Consider the following 25,386-nt stretch of genomic DNA (forward strand, 5'->3'; position numbering starts at 1 on the left):
AGAGTGTAACCCTGGTCCCCAGCAGCTCCTGGAGACCCCCCTTCCCTGGCGCAGCTCGATCGCGGGTACTGAAAAACCCGACGGCTGCTTCCAAGGGTGGAGGCTGGAGCAGGGAGCAGCGCGGCTTCTCCTGCCTGCGGCCGGTTGCCGGGGACGCGATCGGGCCGTTGCTAAGGCCGCGATCGCGTCTCTAAGGTCCCATTGCGCTTCAAGTCGCGCATGCGCAGTGATCGCGCGAGGGCAGGAGAGCCCCAGATAGGTCGCGCATGCGCAGATAGGGGTAGGGAGCTAAGGCAGCTCTTAGGAGGTCGCGCGAGAGTAGGGAAGCATAGGGAGAGCTTGAGGCGGCCATTAGGAGTTAGTGTAGGCAGAGGGGAGGACCGCACGCGGCCCCAATGTTATATTAAGGGCCTCGGGACTACAATTCCCATGAGGCATAGCGAGGCAGGCACCAGGTGCTTGATAGGAGCCAATAGGGCTGTAGGACTGCCCTGGAGGAAAGAGATACATTTCCCGGGCTTTTGCATGAGTCACGTCAGTTGGAGCAGCGGAGCCGAAGGGGAAGGAAGGATGCAGGGAGTGAGTGCAGCTCCTGCATCCAGATAGGTACCCTCACCCTCCAGGTAGGCCCCAACTCCCCACCAGGTTAGTGGGTAACTGATAAGGGACGGCCCTAGATAGGGAGGTTGCCCTTAGTGTGTGTAAGGTGCAGGTTTGGCAGTGCCACAGCGGGTAGTGCTGTGCGCACTGGCAAATAGGCACAGCGTGTGTGCAGTGGATGATTTGCTGCGGGATCCAGGTGGCTGTGTACGATTGCCAGCTGTGTGTGTGTCGCTGCATGTGCTGGGCGCAGTGTGTGCAGCGTGTGTGGATCCCTGCAGGCTGACAGTGTGAGCTGAGTGTTGGCTGCAGGTGCGTTAGGCTGTTAGGATTAGCAGTTACAGTTGAGACTGGGTAGCTAGGGGAAGGGGGGCAGGTTAATGTTCCACAGGCCCTAGGAGTTTTCCCCAAGCCATCCCAGGTTGCGGTTCCTCAGGGACAGGCCCTAGGTTAGGGTTGCTGTCACTCTAGAAGTAGTTAGGCAGAAAGCTGATAGCTGCGGTTGCTGTTCCCATGCGGTTGGTGTTGCCGTGATCGGTTGCAGTTCCCGTGGAGCGGTGGGACCCTCGTTGGGGTCCACCGGCAGAGTACCTGGAAAGGATCAGACGGACGTCTGACCCTTTGAGAAGAGTGTTGCAGGCCCGAGCATCGGAGTGCTCGGAAGGTATCAATATTATATGTGCACCAACAGGCCTAGAGGTTTTAGTGACTGCGCAGTCACCCAGTGACTATCTCTGTAGGAGTACGGGACATTGGGTGGGGTTCTTGGGACACTGGGTGGGATCACCTGGTATCGGGGAATCGTCCTGCGAGACGTCACCACGGGTAGTGTCTCCTCGTGAGAGGGACACAGGTTATGATGTTATGTAATGGATTATGATATCCTCTATGTTCGTAGTAAAGCCCTTAGTTATATATAATCACTGTGTGTGTAGTTTCTTATTGGGTTCCTATGTAGGGTCATTCTACACTTCCCTAGAATCCTACATAGGTGGAGGCGCTGTAAAAGAAGATTCGTTCCAGAGGATTCACCCCAGGCTCTCATTAGCGGAGGCTCAGACCTCCTGTGAGCCTGCAGGTATACGCACCACACCGGTAACACTACATGTTCTACTCACCCACACTACATATGAGATTGGGTGGGGTGGAATACCCGTTACATATATATATATGTTTGAGCTCCTCCATGAGCAGCAGAATGCAGTCAATGATTTTCTTATGGAGACAGCTGGATGGGCTCTTTCTGCAGCCTAGACAGTGGCATATGATGGAAGAGCTGTGCAGGCTGCTGAGGCCCTTTGAGGAAGACACCGTTTTAGTGGACAGTAATGAACCTGGCATAAATCACATCATCCCTCTAATATTCCACCTCGAAGAAACATTAATTGATAAGCATCATAATAATGGCGACAATGGTGAAGAAAATTAGGATGATAATAATAATATGTTGGCAATGGTTGATAAATTGAATGCCTGGTGAATGACCCCGGAATGCTGTCAATATAAAACTTAGAGAGAGGAATACCTCCAGGCTACACTTTTAGATTCTAGATTCAAAGAAAGAATTCAATACTTTTTGCCTCATGGGGAAGAGAGACAGAGGCTCATTGCGCAGAAAATGTAATGTATTGTGTCCAGGCAAAGTTGGAAAAGAAGGAAAGGCTGAGAGAGGAGGCCAATGAAGGTTCTCAGAGGGCAGCCTCAGTGGGCATACATTCCACACCGAAACCGTCAATAACACACAACTCAAGATGAGGAGGGAGAGGAGGGAGAGGATGAGGAGGAGGGAGAAGATGATGAGGCAGGGGATGAGAGGAGGGAGGGGGTGAGAGGATAAGGAGGGAAGATGAGGAGGGAGGATGAGGAGGGAGGGTGAGAGGAGGAGGGTGAGAGGATGAGGGAGGGGTGAGAGAAGGGAGGGGGAGAGAATGAGGAGAGGAGCTAAAGGGGATTGGAGGAGGATAAGTAGGGGGAGAGAGAGGATGAGAAGAAAGAGAATTAGGAGTGGGGTGAGAGGATGAGGAGGGGTGAGGATGAGTAGGTGGGAGAGGATGAGGAGTGTAGTGAGAAGATGAGGATGATAAGATGAGTAGGAGGGCGGTGAGAGGATGAGGAGGGGATGAGAGGATGAGGAGGGGGTGAGAGGATGAGGAGGGAGAGGATGAGGAGGGCGATGATAAGGGGGAGGGCGAGGATATGGAAGGAGTCAGAACATGAAGATGAAGGGGTGAGAAGAGGGGGTTAGAGGATGAGGAGGCAGGATGAGAGCAAATGGGGTAATTCATTTTTTACAAATCTGAAAGTTCATTGTGGTGGGTGGGCGCAGGGCTAAAGGTTCAACTAGAATGCCATTCTACAAATAATGCCCAAACATCCTGTTAGAATAGAACTGCAGCACCATACATTGTGGTTGCTTGTGTCTTCAACTAAATCCAGGCAATTTGTTACTTATTATTCCATGGCATAATTTCCTAGATAATCATATAAATGAATCTTATTAAGATATTCTGTACCTAGTTTTCTATCACCTGCTCCCTTTATTATATTGTATCGTATTTATCAAACCAGGCTTTGATGTTTTCATGATTATTACATTCACCTCTGTTTACTGCTACGCGTTTATTATTTGTTTCTTGATTTTAATCCCATTAGGAGTAAAACAAAAATCATGTGACGTTGTCTAGGTTGGAATAAAGCTTTTGTGAAAAAAATGAAAAAAATCTTCAACTCCTCCTACCCTATCTATGCCTGCAACTCAGAGCCAAGCACAGGGAGTAAAAGACAGGGAAATTTATGTCTCTTGCACGCCAGTGCTGGAAGCAGCAGGGAGAGGGAGAGGGAGAGCGAGAGCAAGGGAAGAGGATCTGTCTCTCTTTCCACCTACAGTAACCATCTATTTAAGGGGATCTGGATTTACATCAGTTCTGCTGTGTGATTGGGAACTGCAGGTTAAATAAGATTACACAGATCACTGGGGATTGATGCTAATATTATCAATACTTACAGAGGGGAGTTTATATCTTCATCATTCAGACTTGATTGGTTGATATTTCTTGTATTTGGTGCTACAACTGCAGTCTTTCAGTAACATGAATCCTGCTTTGGCTTTTGATGCTCTGCAGATCCACCCATCCTCATAGCAATCAAGTAATAGGCAATGGTTTTTACTTCGGGGATCTTTCGTGTTTTACTGTGCTCTGATTAGTTTTTGGCCTCTCCTGGGATTTCTTTAGCTTACTTTTCATTTGGCTTGATGCTGGAAAGGAAAAATTCACGCTTTGGTAATAGCCTGTTGTTAATGTAGTTATATCCATTAATCCTAACCTTATCTGAGAAAAAAACAAAACAAAAACAAAACGCTTTAATTGAGGAGTCTCAAGAAATAAACCTTCCTGAAGAAATAAAAGACTGGGAGAAGATAGGACAATTAAGTATTTTCTATGGTTAAATTGGTACCCTTGTTCTGGAGAACTGATCTCAATCTATTATTATGCAACAACCAGGATATCTGCCTTCTCAGGGTGTCTAAGCTGCTGGATTGCTTTTTGCCCAAATCAATGTGGTTTCTTTGGAACATTTTCAGCAAAGGAACGCATATGCTGCAGTGTCTTTGTGGCAAGAGTCTTAAGAAAAACAAGAACCCAAGTGGTAAGCAATAAAAGCATTGCATGATTTTTCTTAATATTCGTCTATTGCTGTCTTTTGAGATGCTGTAGATCTTTAATTACACTGGGGAACAAAATGATCATGTAAAAAGAGGCCAGTGCAATCTACACATCTTAAGCAAGCATTTTTCAACTTAATTAGCTTTGATGGATGAAATGAGATTCGTGTCTTGCGTGTGTACAATTCCTAGAGGAGTGGCAACTTTTGTTTTTCAGAGGCTTTAAATCATTTGTTTAGTAAATGCTGCTAAAGGGGGACCAGGCACCTCTGGAAGCACTGCCTGCAGTTGGTTAATGTACATTGACTATGACACTGACATCCTGCAATACTTTCTGATTAGCTTTCAAATATTCCAAACACGAAGCACCTCTCAAAAGTAAAAAAAAAAAAAAAAATCCAAATGGCAGTGACAGGCTCTTACTCATTCCTCTGCCTCTTCATTATACCCCGAGTGCACGGGACTGATACCCAGAGGAAAAGAAAGCAAAAGTAAACAGAATGAGAATAAGTGTTATTTTGTGATCAGCATATATATGTTTGGTTCTCATACAGTATCAGTGCTGCTTTTATGTGATGCAGTCAAAACAGGATCTGTTGGGTTAAAATGTGCAGTATGCTATACCACAGGCTTTCTGTAGCAAGCTAACATTTATCTTTTCAAATGTTTCCTTGGCAAAGACACCTTTTGGCAAGCTCTGCATAGATTACTTGAGAAAAAAAGAAACCTGAACAGTACAATTTTTCACGCAATCTGTTTTATCGGGAATTGTATTGTGTGTCCTCTCTTTCCTATCATGCCGTCTCCTGGCCTGCGCATACCTATATCCGTTGTAACGTGTGTGCTAATAGTGGGTTACATGGTTCATTTATAATGAAATGTTTTGTATTGCATCCCCCTGGTCCTGCATGACCTGCAGTTCCTTCTGCTCCCAGTCACATCAAGAGCAATGAATCCTAGGTTTGCTTCTGACGTTGGCACTGCAGTGTAGTAGATCATAGCTTTCTTTGCTATTCTGACATCCCAACATCAACAAACAGCAGAACCTGTAGAACCACTTTCAGCTTGTCAAACCTTTCTGTGTGTACATTTCTGAATTTATACTTGAATATTAAAGTGCCCGTTTTAGGGATTTTAACGTGACGAGGCATTGAAGTGATGGGTTTTTGTAAGCGTGTTTGTCATATCATTCTGCAGCAAAGAGCACTTCTTAGAATACCAAAGAGGTGAAATTAAGCCAGCTGTCTGGGTAAAATTGCTCATTGAATGCTTGCAGATCTGACGGTGAATTCCCTATTGTTATTTGTTAACCGCTCTGTATGGTACTGCATCGAAAACCAAGCAAAATAGAACCAAATTGTCCTCAGGTTCCAGCATACCTCCATCTGGGTTACAGATAACAGGAGATCAACATACAGAACACTTTTAAGCTACCTGTGTATTAGAGCCAAGGAAAAGCATTTGGCGCTTTTGGTGTGTGAACAATATTTGTTTGCCTATATCTGGCTTCTATTAAACTGGCATTTTACTATAGGAAATGTCTATGGATGACCTATAAACCATTTCTGTTGACGAATCTCGGACACCATAAATAATCCTTGTTGCCTGTATTTGCATTACTTGAGATACTCTGAAGGTAGAAACTGTTTCCTTTATCTATCTAGTTCAGTATGCATTAAAGCACTGACTTCAGAGTTAAAACATCCCCAGTGCCCAGAATGCTGCATGCTGTCTCTCAGATACTAGTATCTTTTGCTGCACGTAAGCACATTGAACCTATTGACCTAAAAAGAAACTTGTGTGACAAGATTTTCACATGGTATATATCGGGTGGGGGGTGGGAGGGACAACCTTCTTATTTTCAGACGTGTCAATAAATGGGCATATTATTTAGTGGCCCACTGTCCTACTGCCCCCTCCTCTCTCACTCAATCCCCCCTCCTCATCCTATGTCGCTCAATTCCCCCCGTCTCACTCAATTCCCCTGTCTCACTCAATTCCCCCCCTCCTCGTCCTCTCTCACTCAATCCCCCTCCTCATCCTCTCTCACTCAATCCCCTCCTCCTCTTACTCACTCAATCCCCCTCCTCCTCTTACTCACTCAACCCCCCTCCTCCTCTTACTCACTCAACCTCCCTCCTCCTCTTACTCACTCAACCCCCCTTTGCCTCTTACTCACTCAACCCCCTCCTCCTCTCACTCACCCCCTCCTCCTCTTACTCACTCAACCCCCCTCCTCCCAATCACTCCCCCTCCTCCTGTCACTCATTCCCCCCTCCTCCTGTCACTTATTCCCCCCTTCTCCTGTCACTCATTCCCCTCCTCCCCTCACTAATTTCCCCCTCCTCTCTCACTCACTTAATCCCCCCTCTCACTCACTCAATCCCCCTCCTCCCCTCTCACTCACTCAATCCCTCCTCTGCCCCCTCACTCAACCCCCCTCCTCCACTCTCACTCACTCAATCCCCCTCCTCCCATCCTCTCTCACTCACTCAATCCCCCCTCCTCCCCTCTCACTCACCCAATCCCCCCCTCCCCTCTCACTCACTCAATCCTCCCTCCTCCCCTCTCACTCACTCAATCCTTCCTCCTCCCCTCTCACTCACTCAATCCCCCCTCCTCCCCTCTCACTCAATCCCCCCTCCTCCCCACTCACTCAATCCCCCCTCCTCCCCACTCACTCAATCCCCCCTCTCACTCAATCCCCCCTCCTCCCCTCTTACTCACTCAATGCCCCTCCTCCCCTCACTCACTCAATCCCCCCTCCTCCCCTCTCACTCACTCAATCCCCCCTCCTCCCCTCTCACTCAATCCCCCCTCCTCCCCTCTCACTCAGTCCCCCTCATCCCCTCACTCACTCAATCCCCCTCCTCACCTCTCACCCACTCAATCCCCCCTCCTCCCCTCTCACTCACCCCCCTTCCTCCTCTCTGACTCACTCCCCACTCACTCCCCCCTCCTCTCTCACTCACTCAATCCCCCTCCTCCTCACTCACTCAATCTCCCTTGCTTCCCCTCCGCTCAGACCTCCCTCCGCCCATTGCTGTTCCGACACACCCCGTCGTTCCCCCTTCCTCCTCCCTCACTCAAGCTCCTCCCCCTTCGTTTAATCCCCCTCGCTCAGTCCTCTTTCCTCCCCCTTGCTCAATCCACCCTGCTCTCCATCCCCTCTCACTCTATCCCCCCCTTTTCCCCTCTCGTTCCATCCCCCATCTCCTCCCTCTTGCTCACTTTCCTCTTCCTCTCTACCCCCCTTTATCGTTTCGCTCAATTCCCTCCTCCTCACTCAATTCCTCCTCTTGTGTCTCTCTCTCTCTCTCTCTCTCTCTCTGTGGGCGACAGGCGGGGTGCTCTGATCGGTATCTCCCTCTGATTATTTTCACTCGCCATCATTATACAGTGCACTTATAATTTTGGTTTTTGTTTATATTTGCTTTGCTTGTTTTTCATTGTTCCATTGGCTGACCCCAATGGAATTTCAATCTTATTAAACCAGTGAAAAATTGTCCTCCTCTCTTGCTCAATTCCCCTATCGCTCCATCCACATCTTTCTCCCCTCTCGCTCCACCCCCACCCTTAAATATTGGACTGTAGCAACAACAAAACGCAGCCTGTCATTGTACAAAGAAAATTATACCACATTTCTAGCCTTCCATGATGTACAGTACAATGTATTGGCATTTATACACACCAAATAGGGTTGTAAAATGTTTGCTACTAGATACTGTAGGCCTACTATGCATTGCAAACAATATTTTGCAGTTATTTCACACAATAAAATGGATTATATATGGGTGCATGAAGTTCCCTTATGAGGATTTTTTAAATGTAAGTTGATAAACAGGCTTTTAGTGTCTTAGTATAAAACCTTTTATTCAGTCACTGAAGAGCTAGTCCTTTCTCTAAATAGGCCCTCATCTTGCTGTATTACGTCTTCAATGTGGTCCTTTATGTGTGACTGCATAGGTAATGCACAAAACAGCTGAAGTTTGAAGAATTGCATTCCCCCGACACAGGTCCCTACAAGAATGTAATCAATTACCATTGAGTCCAATGCAATCAATGTTACCGTTAATGCACAAATAAAAGATTCTAGTAAGAGATCTATTCTTTGGAGAGATATGTTACAGAAGACTCCATTTGGTTTTAGAAGGTATCTGGTGTGGGCTCAATTGAACATCTCTCATTCATTCATTCATTCATTCATTCATTCATTCATTCATTCATCAAACTGGTCTACAGTATATCAACAGATTATGGTTTCTTCTGCAGTTGGCTGTTATGGGTAGCGTTGGAAATGATTCTCACTAAAATAATTATATTGCTTGCGCTACAAAGAGAATAGTATACCTTTTTATAGTTTAATGTGTAAATCATTTCATTTTCATTAAAGAGGACTGAATTTAAAAATGGGAAATAAACAAGCAGTTCATCGGTCAGCAGTTACTTTTCACATCAGTTTAAAGATCCTATCTTTGAGCCATACTGTACATATACAGTATTTGCTACTTTTTATCGCTTGTGGATGTTTCTTGACATGTGGTTACAACAGTCCTCATTTGCTGCCATTACACATAACTAGTAACACAGTTGTTGAGAAGTGCAAGCTCTGTTGTAACCGTGTTTGCATGTCCTTTTACACATCTTGAAGATTGTATTTTTCAATAAAGATTGTGAACATTATGAAGGTCACATTATTCATTTGACGTATGTTTTGCCAAGGTTGCCTTCTCTGAGATTATGCTCATTACTTGTGTGTTCCTTTTTGATCTCTGTGTAAGGAGTGCAATAGTGACTTTTCCTTGACAGTATATCCATGATACAGTACACCTCGAACTCCCTGCTCAGAGCAATGGTAAAGTATTAAATGGTGTCTCTCCAATAACCTGCAGGAACATCTAAAGGAGTGCTGATCGAAAAAGAAAAATATTATTAGCAGTCATTTAAAGGTTTTAGATACCACCCAATGTTTCTCTGTGTTTGTAACAATATTATTGACTGATAGATGTGAGAAACTATGCAACTATTGCCTCCATTATATTTAAAGCTTCCAAATATCTGTAGTGCTCAACTGGGAGAGTTTGACATTAACCTGCAACAAACAGACATGGGGACGGGACAGGCATGGGGTTAATAAAAACATATATTCTGAAATACTTCTTCATAAGAAAAGATTGTTCTGGGGATTGTTTAACAAGCCTTTTAGACCTGTCGCTGGTTATTTGTGCTTTGCTATAGACAACCTGGTACTGTCTCACGATAACTGAGACATTTAGTAACTTTATAGATTTTATTTCTTGTATATAAATGTAAACATTATTTCTGGTATATACTAGTCTACAAATAATGTCTATTTACCTTCTTCAGTAGTTCCTGCCCTTTATTTCACTTTGCCTGATTCTGAACTATTTTCTCTACCTCATGGTCCTACTGCCTCTTGAGAGCTAAAGGAGCACTTGAGATGGAACATGATTTTTCTTCCTTTTCGGCAGAAGTAACAAAGCTCCTGAGTTATGCGGTTCAAATACTGTGATAAATACTTTTAAAGCAAATATCACACGGACGCTCAGACTACTTTAGCTTTTGCCACTCAAACATACAGCATTCAATAATTGTTATAGGTAGGCCGGCTTATTTGGGGAACTTTAATATTAACTCTAGATTTTCTGTTAATAGTTTTCATCCCTATCCTTTGCAAGAATCAATCTGACCATATTTTATGGATAACCAGTCAATGCTGGTAAACTCAACGCATTCACATGTTTGTTAATCCCAAAATACCGTTGTGTGGGGATTTCCTGATGAGAGGCTTGGAATATGCACTACTGTCCTAATGGGTTAGAGGTTGTGCAAAACACCCAGACTGGGTTTATGATTTATACATTCTGTAGGTTAGCTCCATAAAAAAATAAAGTTATACCTGTGGTTTCTTTTTTTTTCTTTTCTGTTTTAAGGTTTTGAGTCATGTTAATAATGTGTTAGTATGACACACAGAACCCAGAATAAACTGCGCCTGTAGTACACATGTATGGCCATTCATGCTTGATAAGGTCCATAGCACTTTCATGATTACTCCCACAGATTTGTCCTACATGTTCATTTATTTTGGAGCCACATACAGTACCAGGAAGATTCTGACCAATGTACAGCTGTTTATTCTAAAAAATCCTAAATATGCCAGTTTTGTTGTGTAAGCACTCCATGTTGTAATGTCTCCATGTTGCATCCTACTGTAGATGCTCTGGACCATCCTACAAAACATTACATTTATACATTTATACAGGCTTTGACCCCTCTGGTGGTGAAGTGGTTCTAAAGATGGAAAGGAGCTTAAAAGGGGAATTAACTTTACTGGTGGTTAAATGTTTTTAATAATATAAACCTTATAACGGTCTCATTATGGTACAGTAGTAGCTGAATCACTGCACTTTAGGTAGCAACAATTTTGAGAGAAAGAAGTACCGTATGTTAGTTAAGATAGTGGTTTTCACAATTTTGTTCTTTATTTCCATAAGAAACATCTGCATTTGTAGCACCGCTGGCTCAGATGGATTTGTTTTTGCTGGGGCTAGTGAAGAAGCAGCATGTAGAATTACCAGTTAATGTTGTGGCTTAGTGTAGAGATTTAAAGTGTTGGATATTATTGCAGGCAAACATTTCAGTGAATAAAATCAAAAGCTGACGTGACTGGTACAGTATATGGCAGGGCCTTCTAACTTGTATTATTGTTTGTATTTCATTAAAGATCTAAGCATCCAGATGTAGCCAACGTCATTGCTTCCTTTTATCTGACACAGCATCAAAGCTGGCACGGTGCCATTAAAACAAATGATATCGCATGTGAAATAACAAGTGTCATTTAACACTGTCTTTTTATTTTTTGTACAATATTAATGGGTGTAATGTTTGCAACATACAGTACCACTGAAAAAAACATATCTTAGTGATTCACAAAACAATTATTTGCAATTAAAGCAAAATACAATAGCCTACAAGAGAAGTATGTTTAGGGTAGTAAATAAATAAAACCTGGCTATATACATTATCATATATTGTTGTATGAAGGCCAGAATTTTCATAATAATCTTTGATTATCTTACCTTTTTAAATTCTTACTGATCATTATTATAATGACTCTTTGCTATTGTGATGTTTATATTTGTCTATCATGAAGAAGTGGGTTAGTATTATTGTATTAATATATAAGGGCCTGTTCAGGTAGCTTCGACGTTATCACTGAAATATCCAATGTGTTTGTATGTTCCTACCGAATGGTATAAAATTTGTGAAAAAACTGTATTCAGTAAGATATATCGCTTGTTAAATACCATTTGGTACAAAAATGACATACCGCATGAGTTTGATTTTTCTTTTCAAGCTTTTTGCCCATGCGATTTCGCTCCATCAGTCTGGAAGAGCTGTGCAGAAATAAACCGCTTTTCCCTGAGCAGCTCTTGCAGGCGATTTTTGTCGTTTATTTTAATAACAGTTTTGAGGCAAGGGGTCTCCGGAGCTGAACCGCATTCATTTAAGATCTGGGGGCCCCCTGCTTCTCAAGGTACAGTCCTCCATATCGGGTGCCGGTATCTCCTGAGAGCTTAAATGCCCCGCATCACAGCCCACATGACCGGACTGTACCTTGGGAAGCAGGGGGTCCCCGGACCTGAAATGAATGTGGTTCAGCTCCGGAGACCCCCAGCTTCAATCTTATGTAGTAAAAAATAAATCATACTCCATATGTACATCGTGAACCTGATCTCACCACCCTTTAGGTGGCGGGATCAAAAAAATAAACGGGTTTAGAATCTACCTGAACAGAGTGTACTGACAAAAAAATGTGAGGTTGGGCATTTTTTGAGCTACTGTATCGCACGGCTTGTCAGAGACAGAATGCTAACGCTTGTTAAGTCGTTCTCAAGCAATTTTGATGTTATTGAAGCTTTCTGAATACAGTAGCTAGACATGCAAAATTGCTTGGAAAGTGCATTTAACAAGCATTAAATCACTTATCGAAGCTACCTGTATAGGTCCCCATAATCTGTTACACTTTTGTAAACATTTCTGGATTGTGTGTCTGTAGCGTTGCCAGGTGGCTGTCCAAAAAATACTGGACACAATGGTAAAAGATGCGCCCCCCCCCCCTCAATACATATAAAAATTACCGCCACGCCCCCCGAATGCATATAGAAAATACTCCCACCTCCCCAATACATATAAAAAATACCCCCACCTCCCCAATACATATAAAACATACCCCCACCTAGCCTATACATATAAAAAATATACCCCCACCTCCCCAAATTAGGTGTATAAAAGAGCAGTCCCAGATTGCAAATTTAATTTTTTTTTATTTTTTTTAAATATAACGGAAGCAGACGGTTCCCAGAGTTGAAATTAACGGGGTTCAGATCAGGAGACTCCCCCTGCTTCAATTTTATATTAAAAGAAAAAAAAAACTTGAAAAAAATTCACCCCTGGCACAGCCTGTTTAAGGAGCAGTGTTTTTTTTTTAGTAAATATGGCTCATTATGTGAGTTTCTTTGTACAGATATTATGAGCAAATACGCAAAACCCTCTGTATTTTATTTATTTTTAATAACATTTTCAGAAAATTGGCATTGTATTTTGGCCAAGCATTGCACATTTTTGGTTTTGAATTGTTTTTTTTTTTTTTACTTTCAGTGTTTAAACGAAATGTACTCACTTCGAATAAACAAACATTATTTAACGATTTAAAACAATTGTATTTAAAGAACAAGATAAAATCAGTATGGTATATGTGGTGCAACTGCCACATTTCAAAAATAGGTTGAGAAGTTTACTTAGTGCAGTTAAACACCACCATTTTTTGGTTTTTAGAAAAGAAGAGAATTTAACCCTTCCTGTGTCGAAAGGCCTATAGCATCCAAGGCTACGGGCCTCCTGGCAATTGTGACCATGTACCACAAAGCTTATGACTTCCAGTGAAAATATAACAGTAGTCAATGAGTTTGGTCTTTTTGGTTCGATATAATATCAAATCTGAGTAGAGGAAAGAGAAGGCTTGTTGGTTTAGGGCTCGGTTGTATAAGCACCTTAAGAGAAACCATATTGAGGAATGTACTATTAGAAAAAGTAGTGGACAGCACACAGTCAAGTGGATGTGTTTTTATTGAAGAAAATCAAATATGCAGTCATAGAAAATGGTAGGTTAAGTAAAGGTTATCTATGAATAAATACATTAACCTTGTTTCGATAGGGTTGCCAGGTGTCCAGTATTGAACTGGACTGTCCTGTATTTGGACACCATCCAGTAAAGAATTAGAGGTAATACTGGACATGCACTGTATTACCTCTCTGGACATAGTGACCTGACTGGCTTGGGGGGCTGCGAGACTTCCCTGAGCACACCAGTGGTACTGTCTTGTTACTGGGGTTTAGGAGTGGGACCCACCCCTGGTATAAAAGATGGCACCCTTTTAAATTTAGTGGGTTGCCCAGTGAAGCCTACTCCTTAGGGAGTAGGTAGAGTTCTACCTTGCCCCATCGGGGGTAAGGAGGCTAAGACTAGCCCAGGAGCCTCAAGCTTTTTGCGGCCTAGTCAAGGGAAATGGTTCTGCAAGCATAGCTTTGACCACTGAAAGGATTGCAAGCTGCAATAACTAAGACTACTAGGAAAATGCTCCTGTCTTACATGAGATGGATAAAGTATCTGGAGTCAACCAATAAATGCAGTTGTACTGTTCATGGCCTGTGGCTGCATTTATTGTGAGTGTTCGTGTGGGGAAGAATCCCTGCCCCTGGCAGAGCCCTGCAGGATGGAGGCGCTGCACCATCCAGAACCAGACTGTCCTGTGTCCTACGCCCTACAACATCGTGGAGACTCAGTCTTGAGAACCAACAAGTAAGCACCACAGCACCAATATCACCTATGTACTTGCAAATCTCCCTTAGGGGGCATAGTGGTGTTAACTTTGTAGGCGATGCTGAGATGTGCTCCTTTTTTCTTCACTTTCTATATGCAATCATCACTGGAGGAAGCACGCCGGGATACCTGGATCACCTGCTCGTGGTTCCGTGAGTTGTTCATTCATTCAATGATTATTCAATTTATGCTGCTTAGCTTCAGGATTACTCACTAGGGGAGTCTCTATTGTGCCGCACTTTTCTGCTGGTTCCCTGTCGGGTGACTACCAGATCGCTGATACAATTTTCCTGCTGCAGCGGTCATTGTATACCTAGTGATCAGGCGTCCCGCTATTCAAGGGTCATCTCTGATTCATCTATCAAGTCCAGAGTTTAGTAGCACCTACCATTGAGGGATCTCCTCCTTTACATTTACTATGAATCTTTAGGTCTGCACGGTTTGTGGTGTAAATTTGTATGTTCCCGGAACTAATATCTTTAGATATCTACTCTGTTCCAATCCCAACAATTGTAATATTTAGGTGAAAATACAATCAGGTGTTGATGTTAGTGAGCCCAAGTTTTAGACTTTGGTAAATTGTTAGTACACATCTGTGTTTGTACACAATCAATCTGACTATTTAAACACAAGTTTGGAAAGTGGCTTTATTCCAGGTAATAATTATTTTAGGTGAATTCCAAAGGCATACAAACAAATCTCTGTAATTCTGTTTGAACATTCTGACAAATCCCCGAAAATATTAACATTTCAAGAATAGGTGATGTAATTGGAGCGGTTTAACTTTTCAATGTTTCAGTGAAACCAAGAGAAGCTGCACCTTGTTAAATATCATAACCTAATTGAGTATTATTATACACATCCATTTTAAATATTCACTGAAATTGGATGCTGTAAGCCAAAAGTAGATGTCATGGCAGAGCTAAACTGAAAGTGTGCTTTAATGTGTGTTAGCATCCTCATTATGCAGCTAAGACTGGGCAGTGTTTGACATTTTAAGGCAGTGGTGCGCAAACTCGGGGGCGCGGCGGTTACAGAGGTCCCATGCTCTTTCCCCAAAACATTTAAATGCCGGGGGACCGCGCAAGGCATCTGTAACGTCTCCTACCTGGTCTTCAGCGACGTGTCCCCCATGGTAACTGGCAACATGACGTCACATGACCCCACAACATCATTTGATGCCGTAGCCTAGCAGGGGAGGGGGGTTGGGGGGCATGGGGAGGAGAGCAGGCAGAGGGGCGCAGGGAGAAAACTTTGCGCACCCCTATTTTAAGGGATACTGAAGCTCAGCTTAGATTAGTTAATCAGCCTTCTGCAGCATTGCCAGGACCGGAGTTGCTACTTCCTCACATGACTAATTCAGGCATAGCCCTTTAATTAGTGTAAATGATGTTGCCATATTGCTGGATATCTCATGACTAAAATCAAAGAGGCTCTGGTGCAAAACTTCTGGTAAAAAAAACCCACATTAAAATAGTGAAATAAAAGCAAAGGGATCATTTAAATTTATTGATGTTGTTTTTTTTTCTTCCAGAACAGCTTAGAGCAGGGTCACATGTTCCCAAAAAAAAAAAATTCCCCTTGGGAAGTAGGGTCTCCAGAACTGAACCCCGTTAATTTTTGCTCCGGGACTCCCGTGTTTCCAGAGATACTTACCTCCGAAGGTGCTGCTGGTTGTATTCCCCCCCGCATCACGTAGGCCAATAGGAAGCTGCCAGTGAACACTCCAAAAGCACAAAACCACATTATTTTTCCAGATTAATACAGAATGTCTAATAATTGAATATCACCAATAGTCCAATAGATATAGCAATTTTAACTCGACTACACAAATGCCAGAGCTATATAATAATAATAATAATAATAATAATAATACCATTCATTGCCTATTTTTAAATATTAATTGACCATATTAGTACATCATAAAAGCATTACCGTTTTTATTAGTTATTAGAGAATTAACACAATATGGTACAATAATAAAATAAATTTTACCAGTGCATTTTAGAATAACATAATAGAACAACGCAATTGTCCTTGAGGAAACTTCTCTGTGTTTGTGCTTTTAAATGACTCGCCAGCTTGGCACCAGAATGCCATGTGTTAGGCTGCGCTTATAGGGACGACGACAGCGACGTCGCATCAAAACAAATTCATTGCCGCCGCCGCGTGCGCTTATAGTAAGCGCGACGTGACCGCGACGACTTGTTCGTGATCGCTGGAAGTCATCTCGATTTGATTTTTCCAGCGACCGCAGCCAGACGCCACCGTCGCCAGCGACTATAAGTGTAGCGACTATACAGGCACCATCAAACTGATTATTATTATTATTATTATTGGAATTTTCTTCTTGCCTTCTCAAATACTTCACAATTTCATGAAATATTGTAGCGTTCAAACAGCAATCTGCAATTGTTATTTTTCGGAGGGGAGGGGGGTTACCTTAGAGCAGTGGTTCTCAATGCCAGTCCTCATCTCACCAGCAGGTCAGGTTTTAAGGATATCCTTGTTTAAGAGCAGGTGATTCACTCATTTTGATTGAGCACTGCAGTTGGGTGCCCCTGCCTTAGAGGCTTTGGGGGGCTCCCGTAGAGTTTAATTTTAGGAAATTTGCCATCATAAATGGTTGAGGAACGTGGGTGAAGTGGTTTAGATTTGGATGCTGCTCACTGTGGAGGTAATTTATTAAAGTGTGCCAGTGCCCAATAGACACTACCACATGTAACGTCCCATGGGCTTGAATAATAGTTAGGGTGACCAGATTTTGAAAATGAAAAACCGGGACACATTTTTTTTTTTTACATAACAGTTTATTTATTGTAGTACACTTATACTTTACTACCATTAGTCCTTGTTACGTGTGTGTGTGTGTGTGTGTCAGATCTGGAAGAAAGCAGGGTAGGTTACTTCGGTGTAGGTATAGGGCAGTTAAGATAAAACAGAGAGAGTGGGTGAGGGAGAGAGAGGGAGACAGGGAGGGAGAGAGAGGGAGGGAGAGAGAAAGAGGGAGACAGGGAGGGAGAGAGAGGGAGGGAGACAGGGAGGGAGGGAGAGAGGGAGGGAGGGAGAGAGGGAGACAGGGAGGGAGAGAGGGAGAGAGAGGGAGACAGGGAGAGAGAGAGACAGGGAGAGAGAGAGAGAGAGAGAGAGAGAGGGAGGGAGGGAGACAGGGATTGAGGGAGACAGGGAGGGAGAGAGAGAGGGAGACGGAGGGAGAGAGGGAGACAGGGAGGGAGACGGAGACAGGGAGGGAGAGAGACGGAGACAGGGAGGGAGACAGGGAGTGGGAGAGAGGGAGGGAGAGAGATGGAGAGAGGGAGGGAAAGAGAGGGAGACAGGGAGGGTGAGGGAGACACACACCGACTGATACAACTGATACACACACACTGACACACACACACACACACACACACACACACACACACACACACACACTGACACCCACACACACACACACCCACTGATACACACACACTGACACCCACCCACTGACACACACACACCCACTGATACCCACACCCACTGATACCCACAACCACTGATACCCACACCCACCCACTGACACACTCACTGATACACACACACCCACTGATACACACACACACACAACCACTGATACACACACACACACACTGATACACACACACACCCACTGATACACACACACCCACTGATACCCACACCCACTGATTCCCACACCCACTGATACCCACACCCACTCACTGACACACACACACCCACTGGCACACACTCACTGATATACACACACACACACACACACAAACACACACACTGATACACACACACACACTGATACACACACACACACACACACACTGATACACACACACCCACTGATACCCACACACACCCACTGATACACCCACACACCCACAAACACCCACTGATACCCACACCCACTGATACCCACACCCACCCACTGACACACACACACCCACTGACACGCACTCACTGATATACACACACACACACCCACACACACCCACACACCCACTGATACACATAAACACACACACACACTGATACACATAAACACACACACACACTGATACACACACACCCACTGATACACACACACACACCCACTGATACACACACACACACACAGATACACACACACAGATACACCCCGCCTCCCCCTGCACCGCCCGCCAGCCCCTGCACCTCCCGAGACCGCGCAGCCACCACTGCCCGCCCCCGAACCCATCTCCCAGGGGGCAAAGGTGGGAGCGCCGGGGGGCAAAGGTGGGAGCGCCGGGGGGCAAAGGTACGAGCGCCGGGAGGCAAAGGTGCGAGCGCCGGGGGACAAAGGTGCGAGCGCCGGGGGGCAAAGGTGCGAGCGCCGGGGGGCAAAGGTGCGAGCGCCGGGGGGCAAAGGTGCGAGCGCCGGGGGACAAAGGTGCGAGCGCCGGGGGGCAAAGGTGCAAGCGCCGGGGGCAAATGTGCGAGCGCCGGGGGGCAAAGGCAGGCGCACCCCCGCTACCACCTCTTATTACCCCCCCCTTCGCTAGGACCCGGGACAGAAGGGGGACACTCACCGCGCACAGAGGAGCCAGGAGCGGGAAGGCAGTTACAGTCACGTGTGCTCTGCACAAAGCAGAAGCCCCGTCCCCAGCTTCCTCTGACATTCCCCCGGCATCATCATTCATCCAATCCCATACGGGCCGGCCGGCATTCTAAGTCCCGCCCCCAGCATTCTCCTTCATTCAGTCCCCCCGGCAGCATTCACACACACATTGTACATAGAAAATACTTACCAGCCGCCGCATTCTCCTCACCGCCGCTGCCCCGCAATACCGGGACCAGGGACAAAAACCGGGACAAAACCGGGACGGACTTAAAACCGGGACAGGACACAAAAAAACGGGACTGTCCCGGCAAAACCAGGACGAATGGTCACCTTAATAATAGTTTCTGTGCCGGAGTGCCTAAAATGCATTATTGTGAATTAGTGAATGATTCCCTGTTATCTACCATTCAGAATATTCTTTAATGGACATAAATAATTTGGTCACAGGTGTAGTGTTAGAGGCAGGTGTGCCTATACATGTATGTATTTGTGTGCCTGTGCATGTGTGGACCTATGCATGTCTGTCCTGTCTGTTAGAACAATTTGGTGCTGTAGATTAAATAAGCTGTTGGCAGACCTTAATAAAAAATTGGCCTCATGTAACCATCAGACCATTTTTAAAAAAAAAGTATGTATTATATATTATACTGTACACACACACACCTTGAAAAATTGCCAAAAAAGCTACTCGCCCCCTGGCCCCGAATGAAAAAAAAAAATGCATACATTCCTAATAAGAACTAATAATTTTTTTTTTTTTTAAATTTACGTATCATGCCTTTTAAGTCAGACGAGAGACACTTCACCAGCTCATGCCTCCATTACAAGAGGCCATTAGAGATCTGCGCTTTCATTTTCTGAGCCTAAACAGAGTGCCGGGTTATTACTTGGGTCTGGTCGGCAATCTGATCTGTAATGAATCCAACTTTTTAATATAAAATAATAGACACATTTATTTTGTGAACTGCCTGTGTGGCCATATGCTGCACATTTAACCCCCTTCACAGCTAGACAGGCCTGCAACAGTACTGATGCACTGTAAGCAACCCACATCCCCCCCCTCCCCCAATTCAATAGAATGTCGACCCGACCGCTCATCCTAGGTACTCTTAAGCATTTGGCGTAATATTGTGCAAGTATGCCCTATATTTTAATTAGGACTGATAATGTTAGGCTGTGCTCTAAGATCTACAGTCTGTGCTTGTGCATATATACAGTACAGCAGTAGTTTACCAATTTATCATATACCCTCTTTTCTAATGTGAATAAATCTAATTTAGTTAGCCTCTCCTCATAGAAATACATTTATTATATTAAAATGTATGAATGAGCACAATTATAGACTGTTTGACATGCTGGGTACAGTTGGTATTAAGTGCTACATAGCAAGTCATCCCTCTCAAGCAGAACATATTACAAGGAAGAAACCATTGGTACTTGTGCACTTATAAAATAGTGGTGATTTTTTTTATATTGTACGATTTATGGCTACTGCTAATACTGTATTTTATACTTTTATACTCATGCACAAACCAATGTAATTGTTCTTGAAGACTATGTGAATCTAAAGTACCATTCCGTATTTATTTTGAAAAAATAGAGTTCGTAACCAGTGCTTCCAAGTAGGAACTTATTTCAGGGAGAAAACGGATCTTCCAAAATGTTGAATTAATTGTAAAGTATATTGATGCACAGACAAGAGGAACTGAATGTAATAAACAGTAAATTCAGGTGCAGATGTGGGAACCGTGTTCATCTACTGATTCTACTCAGATGCATTTGTAAATAGAATACAATCCAAGTACGTCCACAGCAATCAGATAATGCGGTGTGGAATCACAGAAGCAGCCAGTACCAGGTATAGCCAGCTGAGAAGGAGACGGAGGGCAGGGGGGAGAGGGAGAAGCAGACCATGTAGCGGAACACCCCATGTTGCTGTAGGTAGAAGACTATGAAGAAGAAATTAACAGAGGCACGGAGATTACTGGATTTCCAGTCTCAGCAGCAGCTCATGCTATGCAAGATCTGCACGCACATCCATGTAACCCCTTCACAGTCAAAGGGGTTACTGTATGCAAAACAGTGTGTTGACTGCTTCCTTTCAACCAGCAAGGATTAATAGTCCTGAATTGCACCTACTGCAGTTCTCTAGAGCAGGGGTGTGCAAACTGGGAGGCGCGGCGGTTAGAGGCCCCGCGCTCTTCCCCACGGCAATTAAATTAAATGCCAGGGGAGGCGTGAGGCCTCTGTAACTCCTTCCCTACTCTCTGCCAGGTCTTCGGTGACGCGTCGCCATGGCAACGTGCATCATATGATGCAACGGGGTGATGTGACATCACATGACCCGCGCCATAATTTGACGCTGTGTCCTTGGAAAGGGGGCGTGAACGCTGTGGCTGCCGGGGTGGCAGCTCAAGACGTTTGCTCCCCCCTGCTCTAGAGTTCCCCATGGAGCAGTTCATGCAGCCAATAATAAGGTAGGTTTCCAGATAATCTCAGCTAACAACTTCACACACAAGGAGGCAAAGAAGAAAATTTCAACAAGCACCGATCCCCAAGAGCTGACAGCGGGTTTCAAATTTTTTTTGGTTGGGGATCCACAAAATTCGATTCTGAAATTCTGGGGACTCCTCCCTTACATTCCCTTTCCCACACTCTCGCTCTCCCCCTTTATCTCTAACACACACACACACACACACACACCTGAGTTGACAATCGGTAGCGCCTCCACCTGTATGGGATCCTACTATGTAAGATAACCCCGTACAGGAACCCCATGAAATAAAACATGAGGTAAATATAACAGTTTTACTACACAGATATATATACCACTACCACGGTCACGCACGACCATACCCACCAGCACTCTGTCCCCCACCTGGAAACACAGTCCCCCAAAGTACTGAGGGGCCCTCGGGCACCCGACCACCCAAAGGTCCACGAGTATATAATCCCTCCCAAAGTGTGGTACAGCACTGCCCACTAACGTGTATGGTTGTGCACTTGATGAGGTGAGGTACCTGCCGGGTTATTCCACACCCGGGCGTGCCGATGCTGCAAGATGGGATCCATGGATCCGGTGATGTTATCTGCGAAGCCTCCGCCTCTACGTTGGGTGGGTGCCGCGTGGATTGTACCACCATATGCAATGCCTCTATGGTAGGTGGGTGATCTGGTCCCAGATCACCTAAGGCCAGCGCAGCCGCATCCTGGCGAAATCCCTATCACTTGGGCTACAGGGGCAGTGTCCCTATCTCATTGGTCTGTCTCTACAGCAACCACAATCTGAGGGGTGTCGGGGCCTAGCTGGGGCCTAACAGGAGTTCTCTGACCTAATGCAGGTGCCACACACAGACACCAGCCCATACACAACCTACCCAGCGGGCGTCCCAGCTCTGACTGGCGTGGTCCTAGACACGCCAAATGTAACAATTCCTCAAGCAGGGGATTCTTGCAGCCCCATTGGCCTAGCTTAGCCACCTGATGCAGTACCCCTAAGCATTCTGGGGGCTGTTGTCCCCTGCAGATCTATTCCACTAATGGCCACTAGACTTAGAGGCCTGTGCTTGCACCGGGTCTTGTGCATGCTCGATCGTACACAAGATGGTGGCGCCCTGCAAAGGGAGCCCCGGCGATCCCGCCACAGCTCTCTCCCGCTTCCTTCGGACGCACACACGCCGCCTGCCGACACCTGCGCGCCTCCACATCGGTGGTAAGGGGGAGCAGAGGAGACGATAGGAGAACCTGGCCACATATGTAAGGCCAATCCTTTTACCAGCAGCATACTTCCAAGAGGAAGAGTGCAGGTAATATGCACAGTCTTCCACAATACAGAATAGGACCTGTTTGTTTAGGAAATGATTTCCCTTCATACACTTCCATGAAATTGTCTCTAATGTATCTAGAGTCTTTTGAATATGTACAAAATGTATGCAGATGTCAACATTCCCACAACATACTTGATTAACATGATTCATTAATGATAATTCTGTCACTTGTAGACCAACTTTTGTGCCACACTTCTTAATCACATGTAAATTACTAAAGAGGTGTGAGGTCTATGCATTCCCTGCCAGTGTCGCAATTCAAGTGCTCTCAGGAATGCAAAATACCACGTTCAAAACAACATGATAATCCAGTGTTATGTGAACACACAACATTTTTTGGAGTATTATAAAGAAATAATTTTCATAATTACTATACAAAGCATGCATAGCATTAAAAAAAAGTGTATATCTGTGTGTATTTATCTATATCTATCTCACATACACACAATGTTCATGAAAAGACAGGCCCCTTTAGTTTTTCATCACGTTTTATATATTTCTCGTTCAATCCCAATGAAAATGTTCACAATTGTAGTTCTTTAATTTAATCTCGTGGGTTAACACTAACATCATGCTACAAGCAGCGATAAACCGCTTATCGCCATCTTATCGCCAAAAAAGCCTACAGCGATTCAGTAAGCCCCGATAAAATGGCGATAAGAACAAAAATCACCATTTTTGGGGGGCCGAACGGGAAAAAAAATCAGCAAATGCGTGGCGATAATCCGCTTATCACCAGCTTCTCAAACTCGCTCAATTCTAGTAGCCCCGAACAGCTTATCAAGGCTGATCGCAGCTCTAGAATTGAGATTTCCTCTCCAAATTGTCCCGCCACAAAAAGTTGGCAAGAAGATGGTGACAAGCTGGCGATGAGCTGTGAGACGGCACTTAGGGGGAAAAAATGCATTTTTCCTACATCGGATTGATGCCGGGAGACTCCGGTGCTGATATTCATTAATATCATCACTGAGACCCCCGGCATGAATCAGATGCATGAAAAATGCATTTACAGGCATGCTAACCACTAAGGCAATAAAGGGGTTAACCACCAGTGCCATGCTTATTGTTCGTAGTGGGGGTAGGTGAAGGTGGTATTTGGCCCTTGGTGGGTGTTTAGGCTTTGCGGGGGGCTTGTGGGTGGACGTAACCCCTTCATTACCGTAGCGGTTAATACTGCTACGGTAATTAAGGGCTTAACCCCTCCCGCTACCCACCAGGTAGGCCTAAACACCCATCCCTGGGGCTACTACCCCCTTCACCCACCACCGCTACCCACAATACAAAAAAATACACATAACAGCCCTACTAGCCACCTCCTAGGCCACCAAAAACCATTACAATATTTAATAAACAACAATACACAACCCACCCACCCTCTTGGCTAATGTGTTTAATAATGGGCAAATAATCTATTATCCATATCTGGATAATAGTTATTTTGCACATTACAAAAAATAAAGATGGCCTCCATTTCAATAAATACACCTCCCCCTCCCAAACACATACTGTACAGTAATGTGCAAAATAACAATGATCCAGATATGGATAATAGATCATTTGCCCATTATAAAAAACAACATTAGCCAGGCAGCATAAATAAAGTAAATAAAACCGTTCTACTTACCCCTGCCATTATGAAGGGCGTCATCATCAGAATACTGCAAGGCCATGTCCTCCGTTGCCAGAAAGAATACATAAAAAATACAATCTAATAGCCCATAGCCCCTTAATCACCTTAGAGGTTAATAAGTGCTATAGTAATTAAGGGGTTAATCCACCCTCCCCCACGACCCACCAAACCACCCACCCCGGACCCACTATACCCACGCTGTAACCATTGAGTGGCATCGTAGTACATCATACCCATATAATATGGGCATGATAAGCTACTATAGCAGTCAATGGTCACCTTAATACAAAAGCATGAATGTCCAAAATACACAATAATCAAACATATACAACAAGAACCTAGCCTCCTATACATATGTAAAAAAAAGAAAGTGAATCCCTGCGCTTCTCTCATTGGGCTAACAATAAATGGGGAAATTAATATACATAGTGTGACCTAAGTCTGTATACAGGTATTTGTTTTACATTTTCTGTTGGGGGAATTAAATCCCTAGCAGCATGCTTAAGGTGGGCACCACTGTTAGGGTGTGATTAATGTATGTAGCCAATCCACCTGTAACTGCTTTTTGAGCAGCTTGTGAGAGGGTAGTTACTCCCTTTTCAATGTATATAATCTCCCAGTAAGGTCCCTGTAATTCGCTTTTGACTTTAATTGCATACATGTAAGTATCTTCACTTTATATATCAGTTTTTAACTTCACTAAGTTACATAAGCTTACACTTTGTTTATTAACCCCTTCGGGGTATATTTCACAGTACATTTGTATGCATTTAGCATAGGGACCTGCTATTGAGACTTACCTTGACATTGGTTAGCATTACATTATTTGATCAAAGGATGTAACCAAAAGTCTCCTTTGTCTTACAGACTTACTGTAGGTCACACTATGTATATTAATTTCCCCATTTATTGTTAGCCCAATGGGAGAAGCGCAGGGATTCACTTTCTGTTTATTCACCCCTCGAATAATGTCATTGCTTCAATTACATGCTTCTTATTTGTTACTAATCCTGGAAAAGATATACCACTAATTTGTAAATGTTTCTCCTTCCGGGAATATAAAACACATTCGCAAAAATCAGGAATCTTAGCTCGAAAACAAAGATTTTAATCTTCCCTTCATTACTTTTTGTTTTTGTTTTTTATAACAAAATCCTATAAATAAGTATT

The 25,386-nt window shown here is 44.2% G+C and overlaps 1 protein-coding gene across 1 annotated transcript in view; it reads left to right on the plus strand.

Annotated features, from left to right (window-relative positions):
- Window positions 1-3,363: 3,363 nt before the first annotated feature.
- The window catches only part of FGF14 (fibroblast growth factor 14), a 782,690-nt gene continuing 760,667 nt past the window's right edge, over window positions 3,364-25,386 (plus strand). The window contains exon 1 of the mRNA XM_075590760.1: window positions 3,364-4,248. Within this exon, the coding sequence (XP_075446875.1) occupies window positions 4,041-4,248 (208 nt within the window). The 5' untranslated portion in view covers window positions 3,364-4,040. The remainder of the gene's footprint in view (window positions 4,249-25,386) is intronic.

The sequence above is a fragment of the Ascaphus truei genome, chromosome 3, assembly GCF_040206685.1.
Source record: "Ascaphus truei isolate aAscTru1 chromosome 3, aAscTru1.hap1, whole genome shotgun sequence".
NCBI classification, from domain to species: domain Eukaryota; kingdom Metazoa; phylum Chordata; class Amphibia; order Anura; family Ascaphidae; genus Ascaphus; species Ascaphus truei.